The sequence below is a fragment of the Cheilinus undulatus genome, linkage group 7 (assembly GCF_018320785.1).
Source record: "Cheilinus undulatus linkage group 7, ASM1832078v1, whole genome shotgun sequence".
NCBI classification, from domain to species: domain Eukaryota; kingdom Metazoa; phylum Chordata; class Actinopteri; order Labriformes; family Labridae; genus Cheilinus; species Cheilinus undulatus.
This window is the reverse complement of record NC_054871.1, coordinates 18,283,287-18,306,052: the sequence shown is the minus strand read 5'-3', so window position 1 is coordinate 18,306,052 and position 22,766 is coordinate 18,283,287. Positions and strand designations below refer to the sequence as shown.

General features: G+C 37.5%; 2 protein-coding genes across 3 annotated transcripts in view; one reads left to right on the top strand and one right to left on the bottom strand.

The window, feature by feature from the left end:
• LOC121512082 (homer protein homolog 3-like) overlaps nt 1-17,223 on the top strand; it is a 91,198-nt gene extending 73,975 nt beyond the window's left edge. For both annotated transcript variants that reach the window (XM_041791092.1, XM_041791091.1), the window contains 3 exons: nt 3,532-3,642; nt 7,016-7,096; nt 10,761-17,223. In XM_041791092.1, coding sequence (XP_041647026.1) covers nt 3,532-3,642; nt 7,016-7,096; nt 10,761-10,946 — 378 coding nt within the window. In that variant the 3' untranslated portion in view covers nt 10,947-17,223. The remainder of the gene's footprint in view (nt 1-3,531; nt 3,643-7,015; nt 7,097-10,760) is intronic.
• A 2,835-nt stretch (nt 17,224-20,058) lies between these two features.
• Nucleotides 20,059-22,418, bottom strand: uba52 (ubiquitin A-52 residue ribosomal protein fusion product 1). Its single transcript, XM_041791093.1, has 5 exons — nt 22,329-22,418; nt 21,777-21,888; nt 21,402-21,488; nt 20,643-20,745; nt 20,059-20,211 (listed from the first exon to the last, which is right to left on the bottom strand). Exons 2-5 carry the CDS (start codon nt 21,877-21,879, stop codon nt 20,118-20,120), a joined length of 387 nt encoding a protein of 128 aa, XP_041647027.1. The 5' UTR covers nt 21,880-21,888; nt 22,329-22,418; the 3' UTR covers nt 20,059-20,117.
• Between the last annotated feature and the right edge of the window lie 348 nt (nt 22,419-22,766).

The window sequence follows — 22,766 nt, the reverse complement described above, 5'->3', positions numbered from 1 at the left end:
GTGGACAAAGAACAACAGCAGTAGCACAGACATTATTCAGCAGCTCTGTCGCTGACATCACGTTGTCCAGTGGACCAATCAAAGCATTTTTTTTAAAAAAAGGGTTTATTATAACACTGGTGCTCTGGCTCTGTGAATCAAATTAATTCTACCTTCAACCATCAGCCTCGGAGGAGAGGGGACTCCAACATACAGCTGCGTCATAGGTAAAGTTATCCTCAGATTTCACACGGCTCTAACCTCTTTATCCACCAAGATGGGCTGTGAAAAGTTCTCCCAAACTTTGTACCCATTGGTTGAAAAAGTAATCCAGTGCTGAAGTCCATGGTGAAATCGGCAGAACACTGTAGACGCTAATTAGCATATTTCACAAGCTAACGCACGGTTGTATGATGATGCATTCAAGTTGGCTGGGAAATTTCAGTGAAAGAAAGAATGGGTGTAAATATGTCAATATATCAATTAAAATAATCTAGTAATTCAAACATTTATTTATCAATATTTGTATTAATTGAAGCCCTAAGGGTGTAAATGGTACAGGAAATGGATGTGGGTATGTTATTAAAAAATCCTTGTAGAATCCAAAACACTGGCTTAATGTTTGATCCATTTTACAGAGATCCATCAGTCAGTCATTATTAGTGACTATGATGCATGATAAGCACATACTCATTAGTCTGTTGTTGATTAAAGCTGCCGTTTTCCACTTCAACTTTCCACTTAAGGCACTTTTAGATAATAAATTTTCCTGCCAGTGAGCTTGAACAATGGACAAAGTTCATGCCCATTTTTCCCACCAATCACAACATAGCATTTTTGCATCAATCCCAGTAATGGACAACATGCCAGCCCCAGATATTTATAGCCAAAATAATGCAATCGCCCCCAAGTGGCAGTTGCAATTTAGGGGATTGGAACTGATGTCACTGCCAAAGGCAATCAATTATTTACATTTCTGAAGAAAAAAAAGAATTAAATGAACAATATTTGTGACTTGGACCAAAATGTTTTTTTTTTTTAATTTTTGTTTTTGTAAAATCTGGCCCCTCCAGCGTCTTCCAACAAAAAGCTGGCCCTTGTACAAATGCAGTTGATGACCCCTGTCTTAAAGGATCTTGGAATGTGAAGTAATGTTCAGTGTACCTTTAAACAGATAAAAATTGGACTTTAATATTATTTCTGCATTGTGCTTTGATGGTGAGTTCATTTTATACGGGAAGCTTATAGAAGTACGCAGCACCTGTGGAAAAAGATAAACCTCATCACTTCTTATCAGTGATCTACACCCAGAGAGAAAAAGCATTTTCAGAGTCATGTTGCCATGGATCACATTACAACCAGCGGTCCATGTTTATCAGTTTGACTCCAGAGAGAACCAGAGCGCTGTGCCAGAGCTGTGCCAAAGCAGGCCATGGTGCACAGTATAAATGTGCTGGTATATGTGCACGTTCGTTGTTCCCCAAATTAGCCTGACATCATTAACAGGAGTTCTGTCATCACTTTTAAGCATCTTCACACACAGTCAGTGGTGCTGCTGGTGGAAAAGGACACATATTCTAAAGGAATTTATTATCAATATCCACTCATCACACAGCACCGTCTTTATGATGGTATTTAAAGCAATACCATGGTTATTTTTTAATACCCCAGTATACATTTTATTCAATTCAATTTCATTCAATCCTTTAACAAAATGTTTTGCCTCTAAAAAGCAAAAAATCTATGTTGACGACAGGGCTGCCAAGAGTACTTTATCGTAGAAGTATTGTTTTTAAAACTTCACAGTTACATCAGGACAGAGGATCAAATTATCCTCCATCTCTTTTCCCTCCTCTGTGTCTCCGTGTGTAATGGCTCCTGAGCTCTATTCTCCTTTTGTTTCCCTTTGTTAAGAGGAAACAAGAAAAAAATACACAACTATTATCATACAGTATCTCAGTGCAAGCAGAGCATCTCAGTTTAAGCAGACAAAGATCAGCCTTAATTATAATCTTTTTCTGCTTTGCACTTTATTGTGGTATGTAATATGTCAGAATGTTTCATTTTGGTTCAATCCAAGCAGTTTAAGAAGACTACAGCAGCTTGGTCCTCCATAGGCTGGGTCTTGGGAAGGCTGTAGCCTTAAATTGAATTAAATTTATTTCTGGATAGTTTAAGAGGGGGTCCAACTATTCTATTCTAATGTATTCTATTTTACTCTTTACATGTTTTTTTTGTTTTTTTCCTTTTTCTTTCTAACAGCTGAATTGATCACATATTCCCATGAAACCAGGACTAATAAGCTCCAGGCTTCAGGACTAAACTGATTAGATGAGACAATGAAGGCAAATTCGACTTTCTAACTCCTAGAGGGGTGTTTGCAGATCAGAGATCAATTTTCAATTCAACATGAGAGGACCCTTTGTGTTACAAGTGCACAGTTTCTGTACGTCTTTTCTCCAGTTGACTTTCATCAATAGGACTCTAAATAAAAACCCTGCCTTTTACACAATGGGCTTATTTCACAGTATTTCTGTTCATTGTAGTTTTAACTGCTGTGTCATGTTGGATATGACCTGCATACTAAGATGCCTGTTCGTTAAAACACCAAGGACCTGTTATCTTTAGCCCCCACTGACTTCCACTGACTCACAGTCAGATTACATATAATATAATCCACCCACCTCGCCCCAGGGTTATCAAAAACGTACCTTGCCTTCATTTCCTGATGTGGAATTTGGGATGACTAACTACATTACAGAGTCTGCACCCTTTGTGTATTAAAAAGATCTCTCAAAGCCCACCAGTTCCAACCCCTCAAAAATAAAAAACTACCTTTAATAATTAATATTTCACTAAATTAAGATTGTATTATCTCATGTTTGGTTATTTTCAACCATGCTAGAAATTATGCATCATTGATGTTGGTTTCTTAGAAGCTCCATGTTAGTCCAGAATAAAAATATTTGAGAGGCTGTATCATGAAGTGCAGCAGATTTTCTCTTTAGCATTTGTGCCTTGAAGTGAAATATTGAACTATAACTGTCAGATCAACAAGGCTAAATTTGGTTGTACTTTAATTTAATACCATCTTTCATCTATCGAATTGGCCCAATGTGTTTAGTACATTGGCTTTTGGTAAAGGGTATACCTGAAAAACTGACAGTATCCAAGGCATCCTTGGCTGTATTTCGGGTTTGATGCTATCCAGGAAATTGCATCATGCTTAAATTACTAAACTATGATGATAAACTGGAAAAATTATTCATACCTGACAGCAATAAGTATGAGTCAAGCAATTAAATTATCTCATAGAGCCACTGTAATTAAGTAAATGTAAGTCAACTCTGATTGTTCTTTTTTCAAACCTGATGAAAATGCTTAAAAATGTCAAACAAAGCAGAGTCATCAAGGCACACATCCTCTGAATATTTCATTTAATATAGACATGCTTTACAAATTGTTATTAGAGCCAAACTTCTAATAAAATTATGCAGCTACCAGTAGCTCTAAATGTATTTTTATGCACATACCTGTCTTTGTGTGTTTCAGGTGGCAGAGTTGGAGGCCCAGCTGGGACGTCCTGCTTCTTCTCAGGCTGGCAGAGAAGAGTTAAGCCGATCTCTGGAGGAGCTGGAAGCCCTTCTCAGTGCCAAAGACCAGGCAAGACACCAGCTCACTGCATACTGCACTGCACACTGTCCAGATCCATTTACTGTCCTGTAGAGAAGCTGTTATTGACACATGATACTACTTCAACAACAATATGTGCGATATGCTTTCTCTGAGTTTGTGAACAGATAGATAGTACACCCTATGTTTATGCAGTGCTGAGATTATCAGAAAAAAAGAGTTTGACTGGGAGAGTTTAGGTGAAAGGTTTGGCATGCAGGAAGCACACAGTTTCCTTTGATGTCTTTTAATCTGTCCAGAGCAGCAGCGTACAGATCAGCAACTGATGCATTTCATCTGTTTACTCCTTTTCCAACCATACAAAATGTTTGATAGTCAACATTCTGAATGTTCAAAGAACAAGTATCACATATACTTAATCTAAATATGTTGTGGAGTAATGACTTTTTAATAAGAGAGTGAAGTCAAACTCCCTCTGGGTTTGTTGTTTTCAGCTCTGTTTTCACAGTGAATTGGCAACACCCAAATAGAATATGACACATAATAATGATAAAATACAACATATGTTTATTGCACATGTACAGGAAAGCACTAATTGACTGGAATTGTTTTTTTTTTTCTTTTGGGTTTTTGTTACACATGGACATGGGGGAAAAGAGATGGCCTCCGATTTGTTTCTTGGGGCATAACAATTGAATGTCGTAGCAAGAGAGAACCATGGACTTTTCAAAAGATTTGTCTTGTCCAACAAGACAAAAATGACTACTGAATCAACTTTGAGTTGCAAATTGTCAACAGTTTTTTTTTCAGATGTTTTTCAACTCCTATGCTGCTTTCTGCCTCATGAATAGAGACTTTTTTTTAATTAATGTCATATTTTGCTCCCATTATTTTTTTTTTTTACATGTTTGACTATGGATTGAAAATATCAGTGCTGATACCGATGTTTAAAATAACAGTCTAGCCTATGGTTGATCTTTATTTCATCACTTCCTTTGGCGTAAGACACCAGCAATGTTGATTAAATGACACAGATGGAAAACTGAAACTGATGCATTCATATCCCCCTAATTTTGATGTTGTTTTCAATATTTACCCAGACAGTCCGGCTGCAAACTGTTATTGTGAGATGCTGTCACTGTCAGAATAAAAAGGTCATTATTTGATGGTACAATGTATTTACAGTTTAAGATTTTTTTTATTATTCAGTTTTATTCGCAAAGTCTGGCTATGACATTCATGAAATATGTGTTGAAATATTACAGACTAGGCAACGTTTCATAAATAAAGTAAAGGAAAGGTCAGAGGTCTAACCCTGGATAAACGATAAATGGATTTTTTTTAAGAAGTAGAAATGCGAATGTGGGCTCTCTTTAGCTTAGTTAGCTTTAGATCAGTGGTTCTCAACTGATCCGGCCTCAGGACCCACAAATCTGTCTTACGACAGATTGTGAACCAAGCTTCCAAAACATTTTCAACAATACATTTTTAGTTATTTGAAAGTGTTGCAGTTTGGAGCATGATTGGACCAAAACATCTGATATAAAAAAGAAAAGGAACAAAACTGACAAATTTTATACCGTCTTCCCACATCATTATGCGTCAGTTTTTGCCATTTTTCCAGAGAACTTGTGAAATTACTTCATTTTCAGGGGAAAAGTAACCATTTATTGCAAGAAGAGGAGATAAATTAGTTGAAATATTGATCGAACATTTAAATTTACCCAATTTCAAAGTAAAACAGGGTAAAATAAAAGGTATCAAAGCATGTCAAATAAGGACTTCTGGACTTCTTCCACCATTTTTTTTTCAGACACCTAGTCGTGACCCACTGAAAACTGCTCAGCGTCCCATTTCTGGGGACCCGCCCCACCAGTTGAGAACCACTGCTTTAGATAATGCTAACACAACTACCCTAGGTATGTGTTAATGTTACTACATTAGCCAATGAAGCTAAGTTAGTTTTAGCAATGTGAGCTTTAGCAAATGTAGCTAAAGATAATGCAGATAACACAGCTACATAGCTATGTTATCAATGTAGCTTATGTTGCAAAGCTTAGCTTTGTAGCTCTATTAGTATAGATATCCACGAGCCTTGTGAGCTTTAGCTTTAGCAAGGGAGCTCCATTATCAATGTATTTCTCATGCAGCTATCAGAACTATATAAGTTTTGTTTGCTACACTAGAGTTTCTAATAAGGTTTTGCAGTTCAGGTTTTTAACTTTTGACTTTGATTATCTTATCCTAACCTTACCTATCTTAACCAAAAGTTTACTCTGATTTTATTTTGAAAGTTTTAGCATGTTTTTCTGTTTTGACAGATGCGGCATCTCACAGTAATAGTCTCCTGGAGGGGTCTGAGAGCTACTCTCTTCAGCCAGACCCCTCTCATATTTACTAACCTTGATTAATGCTAAGCAACATTACACAAATCTAACTGTTTAACATCCATGTCGATGTGCCTTTTTGACTCTCAGCTGCTGGTTGAATCACCATCTGACATTAATACCGGAAGAAAAAACAAGACACTTCAATATAACACAGAAACATTTAATTTGGTGAATGTATTTAGTTTGGAAAGAGTGAAAAGTTCAAGTGCCAGTTTGAGTTGCGGTTCCCTGAACCACTCTAAGGCTTCTAATCACATCTTTATGCTTCATAGCCTTTATTTTAATCTCAAATGGACTATTATTTTACAAATACAGTTAAAAAATTCAGGCATGTATTAAAGATGAGGGTGATCTTGTTTTCTCTTTCTACCTAAAACTTAATTTATCTTTAAGGCTCTGATATTTCTTGTTGAATCATCCTGTTTGGTCAGACAGAGAGCTTAGAAAAGCATGTCATGGTCTGGGAGAACAAACAGAAATGAATCCCGTAGACGTCCTGAGCTGCCGCCTACATGTGAAATAAAATCAGTGTTCTCTGACTCACCTTCATTACTGTTTCCAAGCCTGTTCAAGAAAGACTTTTTATGACGCAAAACCATCACCTTGTGAATAATTTTTGCCTTTATGTGCCAACTCCATGTCCATCAAATGTCTTCTTGGCAAACAAAATGGGGATTTAAGTTAAATATTCCTGAAAGCAGCTTTCTGCTGAGCTTAATTTTCATAACCACGTTACACCTGTCATCTAGAAAAGTTCCATTCGTGACAGGAGAATTTGTCACGTTGGTACATTTTCCCCCAAGGCGGATGAATCCCCCGAACCTCCTTGAAACATCAAGGTGCCCCAAATCTTATCTCCAGCCTGTTTTTAATGAATGACTCAGCTTCTTCTAAGGCATAAAAAAGGCATTGTGGTGCGAATCAAGATATAAATGTTCCTGATAAACAGGGACGGTGTACGAGTGAGAGTGGTGTGAACACGGTGTGCTGACAGTTTGATGTGTCTGTTTCAGGAAATCCACAATCTACAGAGTAAGAAAACAGATGTGGGAGAGCTGGAGAAGGAGAGAGAGGAGGCCATGCAGAGACTGCAGGTGAGATGACGACAGGCTCAGGGTGTCGTCGGTCTATCCTGTAAAACTGGAGCACTCAGTTAGAGGAATTTATCTTCATTTAACAAGTATACTTCACTTATATCACAGAAAACAGCCTTACATAGTAATACTGAACCAAATAAAGCTTAAATGCAAGACTCAAAAACACTGAGGCAAATTCCAAGTCTGTTAAATCAGGCCAGGTCTGTACACAAAAAATCAAGAAGAGGTTCAGGTAGCACAAGCCAAGAAACATGAGGATGGATAATAAATAAAAATAAGATACTTTGAGCACTGGCTTTTAATTTCACACATAAAGCTTTTCTTCATAATATTAAGCTATTTTCTTACAAATATGTGGGCTCTTCTCACATATTGCTGCATTGTTTAAGAGGTTTTGAAGCAGCAGTAGTTTGGCAAAGTTACTGATAAAAATCTTAAGGTTTAACACAGTTGTTTGTCATGAAATTAAAGTTTCTTTTTGAGGATGAAAAAAAAATTAGGTTTTATTAAAATATCAGCCTAAAGGCTTAGCTGTGCTTTCCACGTGGACCGCCACACGGACACAACCTGAAAGAGCATCATGACACTGAAACTTCCTCCTCGCCACAAACCGATACTCTGCCCAAAACCAAGAGGCATATCTGTAGGGTGCAGATGGGGTAGTGGTTTAAGACATGCCCCATGTACACGGGCGGCCAGGGTTTGATTCTGGCCTGTGGACCTTTCCTGTATGAAAGTTCGGGAGAGCCCGACATTTTCATCCTTGTTTCTGATTCTATCCATTGTCCTTCTCTATCATTAAAGGCACTAAAAGCCCAAAAATAAATCTGTAGCATATCATGTAGCATGTTTTGACATCTGGTGCATCCACGTCCATAAACATTTTGAAGATATGTGTGCTCAGGCAACCTCTGCGAAGGGGCGTATCTGAAGTTTTTATGCCTTGTTGACACGGGGACACTCAGATGCAAATGTGTCAAATATAAAATCGGCTTAAGTATCTGTTTTTTTCCTCCAACAATTTTAACACATTTTGAATTTTAACACATTGTTATCAGTCTAATAGTGATTTTTCTACTTTATTTCTGATTATCTAGTTATGGGTCTTAACATTCCCCCTGAAATTCAACATATGAGCACATTCACATTATATATCAGCACAGCTGGGGATATTTGGCATTTTAGTCTGTGTTGTTTACTCTCTGTCTTTGTAAAACTGTTCATACGAGCAGAAAATGGCTTATATAACTCCTGTTTTGGTTATCTGTGACTCCTCCGCTATACAAAAGAAATCCAGACAGTTTAACTTTTATCTGTCACTTTCTTTGGTATGCATTTGTTTTAAATTAAACTTAATGTTGTAACCAAGACATTAGACCAAAGAGTATAACATTTGATAATAAAGTTTAGTATGATAATGCAGAGAAGGAATACAGACAGAAAAGCAGATGAAAAACGATAACAGAGCACCATACTGTCCAGTCATTTTCGGCTCTCGTCTTGTCTGTCCGCTCGTGCAGAGAGTTCAGCTCACCCTTTATCAGGATGTTGGTTGCCAGATCAAAGGGACAGAGGGGTTGAAACTTTATGCTGTGATTCATTCACAATCTGGCAACCTTGGTATCCACAGACAAACATACAAAACGTGTAATTCTGTATTTATGACAGAATAAACACAGATGAGTGTTGGTAGGTATACAACTGCAAATTATTTTTATCACAGGAAACTGAAATAAGTAAAATTGATTGATGCACCCCTACTTAGGGCTACCACAGAAAAGCATTTAGGAACCAACATATCCCATTCTTTTATGAGTGATATAATATACAGCATAACTCAGAAATTTGACCGCAACATGACTTAGCTGTTAAACTGTTTTCAGTTTTTCACTTTCAGCAATGAAAAAGTAATTTTGTTATAAATGGTAATAAACTGTGAGTGCAGTTCTGTTTTTGTACCTTAGATTTTAAACACTGACTCCAATTGCAGCAAAGACCCTCAGTGTATTGTATAGCATATTCAGTATGTTAAATGCAAGTCTTTAAAAATATTTATAAGTTTATGGATGCTAGGGATTGATTAAAATTGTAAATCTTATGTAGTAGACTTTTAAATCATCCTTAAGGGAATAAACTTTCATCCTGTTGTATCTCAGGGTCTTAAGATGAAAGGAAGACACACTTTCACCCTTAATGTTCACTTCTTATTGGCTACATCTTAAACTCAATGAACTTCATTTGTTGCTGGCATTGATGTGACGATCTAATCTTAAGTACCACTCAGAGAAACAGGGATGGTTCTGTCTTTGAAAAGGTGGTTATAAAGATGTTGTGCACAAGGGTTCTCCTCACCTTTAAATTCACTGTAGGTCAACCTTGTAAAGCCTCAATTTCATTGTAAAAGAAAAATGAAGGAAAGTACTTCACAGACAGGGAGGGAGATTAAAGCTTTTCATCCTTAGTGTGAACAGAGATTTTTTCGTATTAGTGCTTATGATTCAGCTATTCAAAGGTCACACTACAGTCTTAAGAGGATTCTCTTTTCAAGTCTTGTACTAGAACTTGCTGTTTTTTTCTTTGTGAATATTAACAGCAGAATGTTACAGGTGTGCTCTGACATTAGTGATGTACCTGTGTTTGCTTTCTGTAACTCATCCTTTTTCTTACATTTTCCTCAACCTTGTAGAAAAATGATAAAGTCTAAGTATTTCAGGATACTGACCTGCCTATATGCGGTTTTCTATTGTTGTCCAAACCAAACTAGAACCGCACAGTCTGCTAACAAAAAAGCTCTGATGCTGACTTTAAAGTCACAGATGAGCTCAGACCTGCAGCACAGTCAGTCCAGGTGAGCTGAGGACTTCAAGGACAAAAACAAATTGTACTATTTTCCTGCTGGAGGTTACACCTGATGCATATTGCATAACCATTATGAGGTCTTTCATCATTATAAGTAGGGGTGTCAGTTATGAAGTATGTAAATTGTTATGTGACCTTGGCTGTCCTTGTGTTTATTCTATAATCCATTCATTAGTATACTAGTATATCTGCTATACAGAATAAACTCATACAGCACAAGTTTGCACATCTAAATTTGCCGTTCAGACTGTTTAGAGCTGTTAACCCCAAACTTGTCAGTCACATTAGGCCCACAAACACCAAGTTATGTGGCCCACACTGAACCAGAGTTAAATGTGGAATGAAAGAAGAAGAAGATTTAACCTCATGGTAAAAAGCTCTGAAAAAGCAAGCTAGGCTGATATGCAGAAAATTAAAACTTACCATTAGTGTTTTATATCATCATTGATTTTTATCAGACATATAAATTCAGAATAAAACGTGGAGAATACAAAATATTAATATATCACTCAACACTGAAAATGCCAGTATCTGCGTAGACAGACTGACAGGTAAATAAATAGAAAGCCTGAGGGGACATACCAGGTTTTATTGCAGGAAGCAACCACACAAGAAATTTAGTGTTTGCAAGCAAAAATTTTGTTCAGTTCTGCAGAAAGAAATGTTCTACTACCTCATGCCTTTTAGGAAATTACCTTATTTTCTATCTCCATTTTAATTTAAAGAACATGTCAAATGTCCCTTTGCTGAGAATATTTTGAAACACATCCAGATGGACCAACCTTTTCTCTTGTTTTTGCAGGAGCTGGAAAGACGAAACAGTGAACTGGAGGATCGAGTTCAAAGCGCTGAGAAAACGCTCTCCTCCAGCCGGGAGGAGCGGGAGCACGCGGAGGGCGAGGTTAAACGGGTCATTGAGGTTCTTGACGTCAAAATCTGTGACCTTAAAGACCTGAAACAGAGCCTGGCCAAACTCATTGACAAGTAGCCGCAGCAGCAAAAGTTGGGATGCATCTCCACAGTCAGCACTGGTTGCACTTCTATCGTGTTGTTTCAGCAGAGTAGAAATCAAAGCAATACAGAGGAGAAGGTAGAGCTGTTCACCTTCACAGATCTGCTTTTTTTAAGATCAGTGCTGGTAAACAACATCAGGATCCTCTCAAAGGTGCTTTCTGCAAAACCAGCCGTTGTTACATTATAGCTGATGATAAAAACAGTAAACAGGAAGGTTTATTCAGCTACATCTGTTTTAGTTTTCTGAATCACACTTAAAGCAGCTGCATGACCTCTAACTCTTCCAGCTCTTACGAGGAGAAAAAGATTACTACAGAACCACTTTTTAGCTCTTTTTACATCTACCGCCACTGAAAACTCTTAAAGCTGAAGATCCATTTGCTCTGGATCAACAGCGCCCTCCTGCTCTTTTTCATGCCATAGCAATCCAGTGTTTTCTTAAGGTTAGACAAGGAAAGATACAGAGAAGTGGCTGTTAAAATCTCTTTTCATTCTGATGCTTTCTTTTCTTACAGTGCTGAGAAAATAATTCATTGATCCCAAATAACACACAAAGAACCTTTAAAAGAGGATTTGCACTACAATGGATTAAAGTTTGTTTTTCTGCAAAAGTAGACATTTCAACGGGTAGCAAAATATTCACTACTTGATCAAATATTTTGCATTCACTTAACATAGGTCACTTTTGTAATTTGATGTTTTTTGAATTAAATGAAAAATGCTGCAGCAACAGTTTGAAATAGCACTAGATAAAAGCCTCAGTGGTGTTAAATAAAAGCCAGTGTTCCTGTTTTCTTGCTTCTTAAATATTCAAACGAGTCCACCTCAGACAGTGAAATATTCATCCTGTTACATCATTTTGAAAATTAAGTCCATCACGGGTTTGTTTCATACTTTGCGGTATATAGTTAAGAGAGACATTGGAGTTTGGCTTCATTGCACTAAATTCCATGTGCAGCAATAAAAAGATCATATGCAACAATCTCAGAACCCTTTATCTGTCATCTCCTATCATCATGTGAAAAATATATACCTCTTGGAACGGAGGTGGAGTTTTCTTTCATTCCTGTGAAGCCTGCTATTACTGTAAAATGACCTCCAGGCAAAATTTCCTTTTCCATGTGGCGTTTACGTCCCTAATATAAATGGTCATTTCTCTTATTCCTGATGAGTCTCAGTTCCTAAGTAGACTGTATGTAAGATACAGTGACTTTACCCAGGTCACTTCATCTGTTTAAGTAAAAAAAAAAAAAAAATCTGATTTTAAGAGAAGGGTCTGGCTGCAGACCATACATCTCTGACAGCTATTCTCCCAGACCACTGATCTGAGATGCCATCTCTTTCAGAAAGGAAAAACATGCTTTTAACTTTTGAAATAAAATCAGATTTAAGTTCAGTCTAGGATTTGGGTGAGGGTTAAGGTAATGGTTAGGTTACCAAAAGTTAAAGTTAAAAAATCTGACCTGCAAAAACTAATTATAAACATTTGATAAAGTCAAGTTAACTGTCTGCTGACAGGAAAAAAGCTCATCCTCCATGAAAACATCAACACAGCAAGCTTAGCTTACATAGCTTTGTAAGCTGTGTAGAAAGCGTAGCTTGTAGCTAACATAGCCAAAGCTAAGCTCATAAAGCAGCTAAATAGGTACATTTTCTACGTAGCTAAGTTAGCGTTAGCCAGGAAACTGGCACTCAAACAGGAATTAGCTGCCTCGGCTCACATTAAAGAGCCGTTTCGTAGACAAGGCTTGTACATGAAAAGCCCATCATCAGTTTGTCGCTTGACCCACAAGGTTTATTTGATTAATAGTGCATCACGTTTTCCATTTAAAGCATGTTTGTGCCAAAACGAGGATGTTAAAGGGGCTCAGCTACCCTCTTAGCTCAGTACAAGACTCCTCTATACTCTTGTTCCCTTCATCTGACTAGATGACACTGGGCACTAGGAGGTCTGCAGGACTGAGTATTTGATATTGATCGCCTCTATGACAGGTGAATTGGTTAAACTGTGGGAACTGGTTAAAGTGTAGGGAATGTATTCAATATATGTCGAATTTTTTCTGGTGGTAATTGCAGCACAGAGGTCCAGTCTGTCCGTCACCTCCTTACCCCCAGCGGACACATTTGGGATTGTATGATTACAAACAGCTTATTTGGCCCCGCCTCCAAAAAATCATAAAATGATGAAAAACGTTCTCATGGTCTGACTCCATAATTCAGCCATTTTCCCCACACTTACAGTGGTAAACCAATTTCTGAATTTGCTTTACACTGACTTTAAAGATGTAGACAAAAAATAATACTGATGCATGAATGAAGCTTTTGGATGTGCATTTTGCCATGAAATGATATTGAAATTTACACAAATTCCAGGCATGTTATATGAGTATATCTCGTGCTTTTGCAAAGCAATGACCTTTAGTTTATGTTAGTGCTCTAATCCTTCCTTAACACTGTGGAGATGCACCCAGAAGGGATAATTCACATGGACAAGTGAAATAAAAGTTAGCTCAGCAGCCTGGACATCAACCAACTCAGAGATGCAACAACCGGCTCACTCTCTGTCATCTGAGGATCGCCAGCGTACGAACATTTTCTGTTTCTGTTTAAGGAGAACTGCTCTTTCACCACTTATTCTATTATTCATGTTCATTGATGGGTTACACTCACAGCCGAAGTGGGAAATCAGCGTCAAGCTTGTTGCCAAGCTGCTGCTAAATGCCACACTGACAGATCAGATCAGGCGTGTGAAGGAAAGGTCTAGATGTGTCACAGAGATGCCGTTTTCCCACCCCGAGGCTGGCAGGTCGAACCTGAGATTGCACTCGATGATGTTTGTGCCAAGTTTTATTTTGTTTACATTTCCAGTGTCCACAAACTAATGCAGTTCCACTATATGTGCTTCTTTTCAGCCTTTCTAGCACTGTTATTTTACCATGGTAGTAATAGTAATAATACAGAGACTCAGCAGAGCCGCAGAGCATGGATCACAATGAGAGCACTGCATGAGCTCTGCAGAAGCCCTGAAACCTGCCAGGAAATGAGAAGCTATGCGTGTGAGTGCAGGCTCGAGTTAAAAAGCACAACTGCAGTAGTTTTAGTAAGTTGGTACTGAACTGATTCATCTGTCTGCTTTGTATGTGAACCTCTGATGAACAATGTCTATAGATCTTCGCTTATCACCCCTGATGACATATTGATTTCTTTCTTTTGTGACGGTAATATAGGAACATATAAGATGTTTTTGCAGCTGATGTGATGATGACAACACAGGTCATCATGAAAAATAATCTACAAGATAATGCAATAGCATCCCAGTATTACATTAGTGTTAGTACTTTGAAATAGTTCCAAGTGATGAGCACAGCTTCTCTTAAAGTTGGATTTTCAAAGCCCCTCTGTAGTTCAGCAAGTCTAGAACAGTAGTAATAGCTTAATGTTGCTGTATCTTTTCTCTGTTGATTATATAGAGGTTTATTGTTGAGGCTGTATCGCTTTGACAAGTTCCTGAGAGCTCTGACATCAGCTGCTACATGCAACAACATTAAATTAGCAATAAAAGAATAGCATAGTTGCCTATTTGGAGTAATGCAAGTTATTTGTAGGTAATAAGAGATCTGTAAAGCCTGTTTTGATTCAATTTATCCAGATGTTTTCTTTTTTATGGATTCACCAGATTGCTATCAGTTTTTAAGTGAAGCATGAAGGCAATGCAGAGGCCATCAGCTCCTCAGCATGAGCTCCTCACGGTTGATGTCAGAAACACTTTGCTTCACAGCAGCCTTATTCCAGAGTATCATTAATGCACAATAATACAGTGTAAATACATCAGGAGCTGCACAGAAACCGGGGTAGGGAGTGTTAGCCTCTGGTTATTTGCCTTTGTAGGATCAATTAAGTATTAAATTACTGTACTAAAAGGTATATTTACATAGTACACTATTTGATCAATTGTTTTGCTTTATAGTAGTATGTGAATTAGATCTTAAGTGTTATTGTGCATCCAAAACTGATCAAATGAGCAAATCTTGTGTGTATCTGGAAGTATTTGGGTACCTGCTGGTGAAAAAAAATGCTACGATTTTGTCACCAGTTTGTTGTTTGGTGTGGCAGTATAAATTTGTGGACACAATGGTAAGCAACCTTTATCATTTAAGTGTTACTTGTGTTTTAGTATGCACTGGTCAGCCATTACATTAACACCTCCAATGCAATCTAATGCAAGAACTTTATCATACAATTTTAATAGTATTTAAACTATTCTGGAAGTCATAGTGAGTGATGGTGGTGTACTGGAATGCATTAATTTATAAGATGTTCTCAATATGTTGCTCTCCTCATCTATATTAATGTAGAAGGCAAAATATTAGGAACACTTCAGATTTAACACACTAGTACACCACCACCAGCAGCCTTAATGACTTCAATAATAAATTCAAAGTTAGAATTGTCTATGACAACCAAATCTGAAGTGGAGATGCTTTATAATCTATGGTACCAGTGGCAGACTTAGCAATTTTGGGGCCCAAGGCGAACACTGGCATGAGACCCTTTTACATCTGTTGATCTTGCCCCTTGTAAAATTCTTATTTGAGAAAGACAGATTTGTAATTTGACATAAAACCAAACGTAAATGATTGTTTAGTAATGTTTTTTTTTTTGTTGTTTTGTTTTTTTGTTTTTTTTTTTACCAGAAATGTCCTAAACCGTCCATTTTGAGACACTAAATAGACCAAATATCAAATAATCAAATAACATTAGAAATGGCTACTTTTTTTGTTAATTTAAAAAACAAATCAAAATTTACTCAAAGAAAAAAAAATGGCTCCAATTCTTCTTCTTCTTCTTCTTCTTTTTTACGTTTTAGTTCATGTTTAACCTACTAACTAACTTTTTTAGGGATGCACAATATTATTGGTATATCGGTATCAGCAGATATTAGCTCAAAAAGTGAAATATTGTTATCGGCAGATATGAAAATTTCTGCTGACATTTACAGCTGATATTGTAGCTTTAAAAATCTGCCTCTATCAGCTGTAAATATTTGCATTACTAACAAAAAAGTCAGTGAAGTTCTGGGCTGGAAAAACAGACCTACATCAGCTGACGTCTTCTTCTTTATTCATCATCATTCCATGCACTTTTATGTGTATTTTAAGAATGCATTTTGCTAATCTATTCATCCTAAAACTTTAAAATAGTGTGTTTTAAGGACTGATGTTTTGGATCTGAACTACACGAAAATATTGTTATCATCTAAAACTAATTTCTAAATAATGGATATCAGCAAAAATAAAATATCCTGCATCCCTAACATTTGCATAATATCCTTTATGAAATAATTAGTAAAACACCAGTCAGAACAAATATCTTGGTTTTTGGTATTTTTCATATGAAAAAGGCATAATTCACACAAAAGTTTACATTTTATCATTTTCAGCTGGCTTCCATGCCACTATAACATGACCAAGTTAACTCAATATATCAAGTTTTAATAAGCGTGTTAAGCTTTTAAAATTCTAAACAGCTATAATACAGGCCGTTGCAGGAGAAAGGGTTGAGTTAATTATGTGTTCAGAGGGCCCTAGAAGTTTAGGGTCCCAGGCAATTGCTCGCCTTTGCATAACGATAAAGTCCGCCTCCATGGTACAGAGATTTGGATTGTATTTGATGGTGTATGTGGTTGTATTGTATTGGCTGATTTGTGTGTTTGGGAGCCGTTAAATATAATTCTGGGCAATGTAGTAAGTAAATCACCAGCTGAAGTGTGAGATTGTAGGTAGTGGTAGGAAGTTGTTCAGCAACAAAGGACAAAAAACTGCATCTAATGCTGTTATTGAACATCTGTGGTTAGATGGCTTCTTCACTACACTGGAATAAGGTCTTTTTAAACAATGGTGTTAAAGAGAATGCAGTACCAAAGATGCACAACTTTAAACTGGAACAAACACAATTTCTTTATGATGCTGAAGTTCATCTCCATCAGATTCTTTCATTTAGCTTAAGTTGAACAGCTTTTTAAACTTCCAGTGAGACGCAAAATACCTCAGAGTACTTTAGTAAGTTCAGGTTAGTTTCATTACAGTAGTTTAAACTGTTCACTGGCGTTTGAGTTTGAGGCCCAAATGATTTTGTTTGTTTCACAAGAACCACTGAATATGAGAACAGGTGTTTATATGGGGTATGACAATGTGAGATTAATTCCTTATATTTGTACAGAACTGTTTAACATTAAAAATCAATCATGCAAATTCACTGCTGTGGTCTTTTCTGTAAGAAGCTGATGTGCATTTAATGTTTTTTCCCTGAGTATTTTAATTTTCTAACACAGATTAGATCAGTGGTGCTCACCTGTTTTAGTATCAGGACCCACCACCACATCATTAGGGACACATTGCAACCCTAATTTCTGTAATTTTTCAACCATTTTTACATTTTCAATGAAAAATGGGCGGTTTGGCCTTGGAATGCAAGAAAAGATGTGATGTAACAAAGAGATGGAAACATATCCTTCAAAATAAAAGCACATAATTTGCTCAAGTAAAAGTACTGTTCTATGAATCTACTAAAGTAAAAGTATTTAATTTTAAGTTTATTTAAGTACTGAGTAAATACTGATAAGTTGTACAGTAGAATATGATCTTTCGTTTTCAAGTAAAATCCTACCTCTATAATAAAGTAAAATGCATCAGCTGTGTTGGGATGTGATGGAATCATTGACTCGCAAATAGAGATGCATGATATTTGATTTTTCTTGATATCTGCCATTTGGATATTTGTAAATTAACCTTTTACCTGATACCAATATTTGAATCAAGTTTAGAGCAAAAACTTCAGTCCTTAAAACATACAATGTTAAAGTTTGAGGATGAAAAAATGACAAATTTCAAATTTAAAAGACTTTAAAAGTGTAAGGAATGAGGATGAATGAAGAAAGACTTCAACTGGCCTAGATACACTATATTGCCAAAAGTATTTGCTCACCTGCCTCGACTCACATATGAACTGAAGGACATCCCATTCTTAATCCATAAGGTTTAATATGACGTCGGTCCACAACGTTTAGGAGTGTGTTTATGGGAATTTTTGACCATTCTTCCAGAAGCGCATTTGTGAGGACACACACTGATGTTGGACAAGAAGGCCTGGCTCTCAGTCTCCACTCTATTTCATCCCAAAGGTGTTCTATTGGGTTGAGGTCAGGACTCTGTACAGGCCAGTCAAGTTCATCCACACCAAACTCTCTCATCTATGCCTTTATGGGCCTTGCTTTGTGCACTGGTGCACAGTCATGTTGGAACAGGAAGGGGCCATCCCCAAACTGTTCCCACAAAGTTGGGAGCATGGAATTCTCCAAAATCTCTTGGTATGCTGAAGCATTCAGAGTTCCCTCCACTGGAACTAAGAGGCCAAGCCCAGCTCCTGAAAAACAACCCCACACCATAATCCCCCCTCCATCAAACTTTACACTTGGCACAATGCTTTCAGACAAGTACCATTCTCTTGGCAACTGCCAAACCCAGACACGTCCATCAGATTGGCAGATGGAGAAGCGTGATTCGTCACTCCAGAGAATACGTCTCCACTGCTCTAGTGTCCAGTGGTGGCGTGCTTTACACCATTGCATCCCTTGCTTTGCATTGCACTTGGTGATGTATGGTTTGGCTGCAGCTGCTTGGCCATTGAATCCCATTCCATGAAGCACTCTACACACTGTTCTTGAGCTAATCTGAAGGCCACATGAAGTTTGGAGGTCTGTAGCGATTGACTGCAGAAAGTTGGCGACCTCTGCACATGATGCGCCTCAGCATCCGCTGACTCCGCTCTGTCATTTTACGTGGCCTACCACTTCGTGGCTGATGTTCCCAATCACTTCCACTTTATTATAATACTACTGACAGTTGACTACGGAAAATTTAGGAGCGAGGAAATTTCACAACTGGACTTGTTGCACAGGTGGCATCCTATCATAGTACCACCCTGGAATTCACTGAGCTCCTTAGAGCTCAAATGTTTGTAGAAACAGTCTGCATGCCTAGGTGCTTGATTTTATACACCTGTGGCCATGGAAGTGATTGGAACACCTGATTTCAATTATTTGGATGGGTGAGTGAATACTTTTGGCAATATAGTGTATGTTAGTCCAGCCTAAAACTCTAACTTACTTGTTCATAAGGCCAATATTTACAATTGATATAGGCAGACTTTTATAGCCAAAATATCAGCAGATATTTTCTTATCTGCACATATAAACAATTCATCTTTCAAGCTAATATCCGTCAATATCGATAGCATTAATTAGTTACTTTATACCGCAGTGACCCACTGAAAATGGCTTCATACTCAATTTTGAGTCAACCCACCAGTTGAGAACCAAGGATTTATGATTTGGCTGACAAGGGAATCTTTCAGCACAAGTTTACAGTTAACACTTTTCAAGTACACTGTAATCATAAAACTATGTTGCAGCACTGGTAGGTAAACCTTTTAACGTGATGTGCAAGTTGCAGAAATAAGCAATGGTGTTGGAAATTCTTTGAAAACCTATCAGTGTTTAAGGTTTTAGATTAAGCAGTGGCAGTGCAGAATCTTCAGCCTTCAGCTTTGTGTACTACAGGCCATGGGAACTATTTCAGTATATTTTTAATCATGCACTTGAGACACTTTTATTCTTCTGTTCTGTTAATTCAGGCTGACAACCTGCTTTGTGTGCCAAATTCAGAGTTGAAACCCCAGCCAACCAGCACAAACAGGCACTGTGCCATTAGGTTTTGGCATTGGCCCATAGTTCAGTTTCAATCAGTACCAGTTCCAAAAAGCAGGTTTAATGAATTACCAGGACACCTCAGGGTGCAGACTTCTCATAAACCCCTGACTCTCACTGCTTGCCAAAATAATGTCACTGAGATAATGTTTGGGAACTTTTGAAAACCACTTTAACAGAACTGACCCACTTCATCAGGTTTCAGCCAGACTTTGTCCTTCTCTGGCATTTCAAACACCTAGCCTCGGCTTGTATGTATTCAAAAGAATTAACATGGCAAAAAAATTTAAACCCCTCCCTAAATAATTCAAGACAAGTAACATCATTTTCTCAAATTTATTTCAACACACAATGGCATAAAAAGCCAATTTGGTAAAATGTCTACTTCAGCTTCTTCTTGGGGCGAAGGTTGTTGGTGTGTCCACACTTCTTCTTGCGGCAGTTGACAGCACGGGGGTGCAGGCGGGCATAGCACCTGTCAAAAAAAGAAGGGTTTAGGAGTTAACTGAGGAAAACCTTCCTCAATCTAACCATAACATTCCTCACAGTTGAAACCATTTCTAAAGATTAAAAACTGCTTAAGATGTTTGATGCTACAATAAGGAGTACACAGTATGTGGCATATTTGGAGGGAAAACTAAAAAATCTTGGGGACAACAGGCTAAGAAACATTCACACCACCTGCAAATTCACACAAATTCAGGATTCAATTTATTGGAGGGGGGTTAAAATAAAACACTGTGTACAAAGGCTAGTTGATCTATCCTTTTCCTTGTTTATTCATGTGATTTATAAACCATGGGACTGTATTTAAGGATTTTTTCTTAACTTCATTTCCTACTTCACTGTAAATAAAAGTAGAAATGCGCAGTATTACAGCTGGTTATGACAATATTCACAACTTACTTGCGGCAGATCATCTTGTCGCAGTTGTACTTCTGGGCCAGCTGTCTCAATGAAGGCTCGATGATGCCACCACGCAGACGCAGAACCAGATGAAGAGTGGATTCTGGTGGGAAGTCAAGGCACATGTGTAAACCTCTAGTTCAGTCACAACAACCAGCATAATAAAAAGCATTCTCTTTAAGTATTTTAAAACTACCAAATAAATTGTGTGAATGCACCATATTATTGGCCAGATATCAGTATCAGCAGCTAGCCTAAAAAAAGGCAAGTATCTGTTATCGGCAGATATCAAAATGTCTGCAGGTATTTACATTTGATGTTAAGGCTATGAATATCAGCATATATGGACTGTAGAGGAGTTTAAAGCTAGGGAAACATGCCTATGTGAGTTAAGTTCTTTTTCTTCATCCACCGTCATTCTTTCAACTTCAAATTATGTCTTAAGGACTTAAGTTTGTTTCTTTGTTAGTCCTCAAACTCTGAAGTGTTACAAAGGACTTAAGTTTAAGGTCTGAAAAACATTTTAATATCTGCATTGATAAAAAAAAGACTAAATATTGTCATATGAGACACTGGTAAAAACCCAATATCGTGCATCACTAGTAAATTAACACTAGTCTTATAACAAAACATTTCTAAGATTTTTAAGGCTCTGGAAGTCCAAACTTTCCTAATTTAACTTTACTTACCCTACAACTCTGAGGGTTATCTAAGATTTACTCTGACTAGCATGTTGTAATGTTATCTGTTGACAGCTACCTTTCTGAATGTTGTAGTCAGACAGTGTGCGTCCATCTTCCAACTGTTTGCCAGCGAAGATCAAACGCTGCTGATCGGGAGGAATTCCTGAAAAGACAAGACTGAATTTAAAAAGAGAAACAGAAACTGCCTCCATTGTTTATGTTTTACAAACCATATCTGCCATGGTTGAGACAAAAAATGCCTACACAATTCAACAAGAAACAGATCCAGTTAGAGGACCAAATCTACTTACACAAATCAAACTTTTAGACCTACACTGGTAAATCATGTTAATGGAAAGCCAGGTGGTTTCTTTCTTCAATAGTCAGGCCACATTTCAGTTACACTATTTACTGGCAACCTGTCATGGCTCAAATCAATGTGGCGGCTTACCTTCCTTATCCTGGATCTTTGCCTTGACATTTTCGATAGTGTCACTGGGCTCAACCTCAAGGGTGATGGTTTTCCCCGTCAACGTCTTCACGAAGATCTGCATGTTTGCAGGCTGACAGAGAAAACTGATATTAGCTCAAAGTTATCATTAGTTTAAGCTAACGCGCTGACCACACGGCAAATGACAGCTCTGAAAACAAGTTCATGAAGAACAAATTTGTCATGTAACTTAATTGGAGACGAAATGGCAAAATGCTATCGTATTAGACACATTTGCTTCATCTTTATAGATTTTGTAGGGGTGCAACAGCAGCTGAAGATATTAGCTAGGGTAAGGTTAGCAACACAGGACTACGGGGCCTCGCCACATGCGTAGCGTTAGCCTGTTGCTAAATTACATTTTACCCCACTTTCTACCTTAAACCTGGGTCGCTGTTACGAATAATGTGATAAATAACGAAAAAGAGTAGCGACAGATAGTTTTATTGGCATCAAACATCATAAATTCGCATAAAAATCAACAAATGTATACTGGACAAAACGTGTACCCACCCGGCCTCTAGCTGAGCCTCAACGAAAAGAGAGCGGAAGAGGCTGACGCTCATTTACGTCACTTCCGTCATCCTAGGATACCCGAGAATAAAATCTTCACGATGTGCATCAAAGTGTATTTATTTTTTTTGCCGTTTAAAATGTTTTCATTTTAATGAACTGAACTTCTTAAAAAAAGAAAAGCACAATCGATCGTTCTCCTACGATTCCTTTTGAAATATTTATTTCAACTACTATTTCGAACACAGTTGAAAATACAATATTGTAATAGTCTATTTTTGGTACTCGCCATGTAAAAGCTCAGCGCTTGCTCTAGAAATTTTAGATTTTAGATCTCATAAGAACATTTACTTATGGCAGTTCCTTTCTCATTGTATCGGATGACGTTACACAAAAATAGACTGAAGAGGGCGACAGCGAGCCTTTCTCGTCACTTAA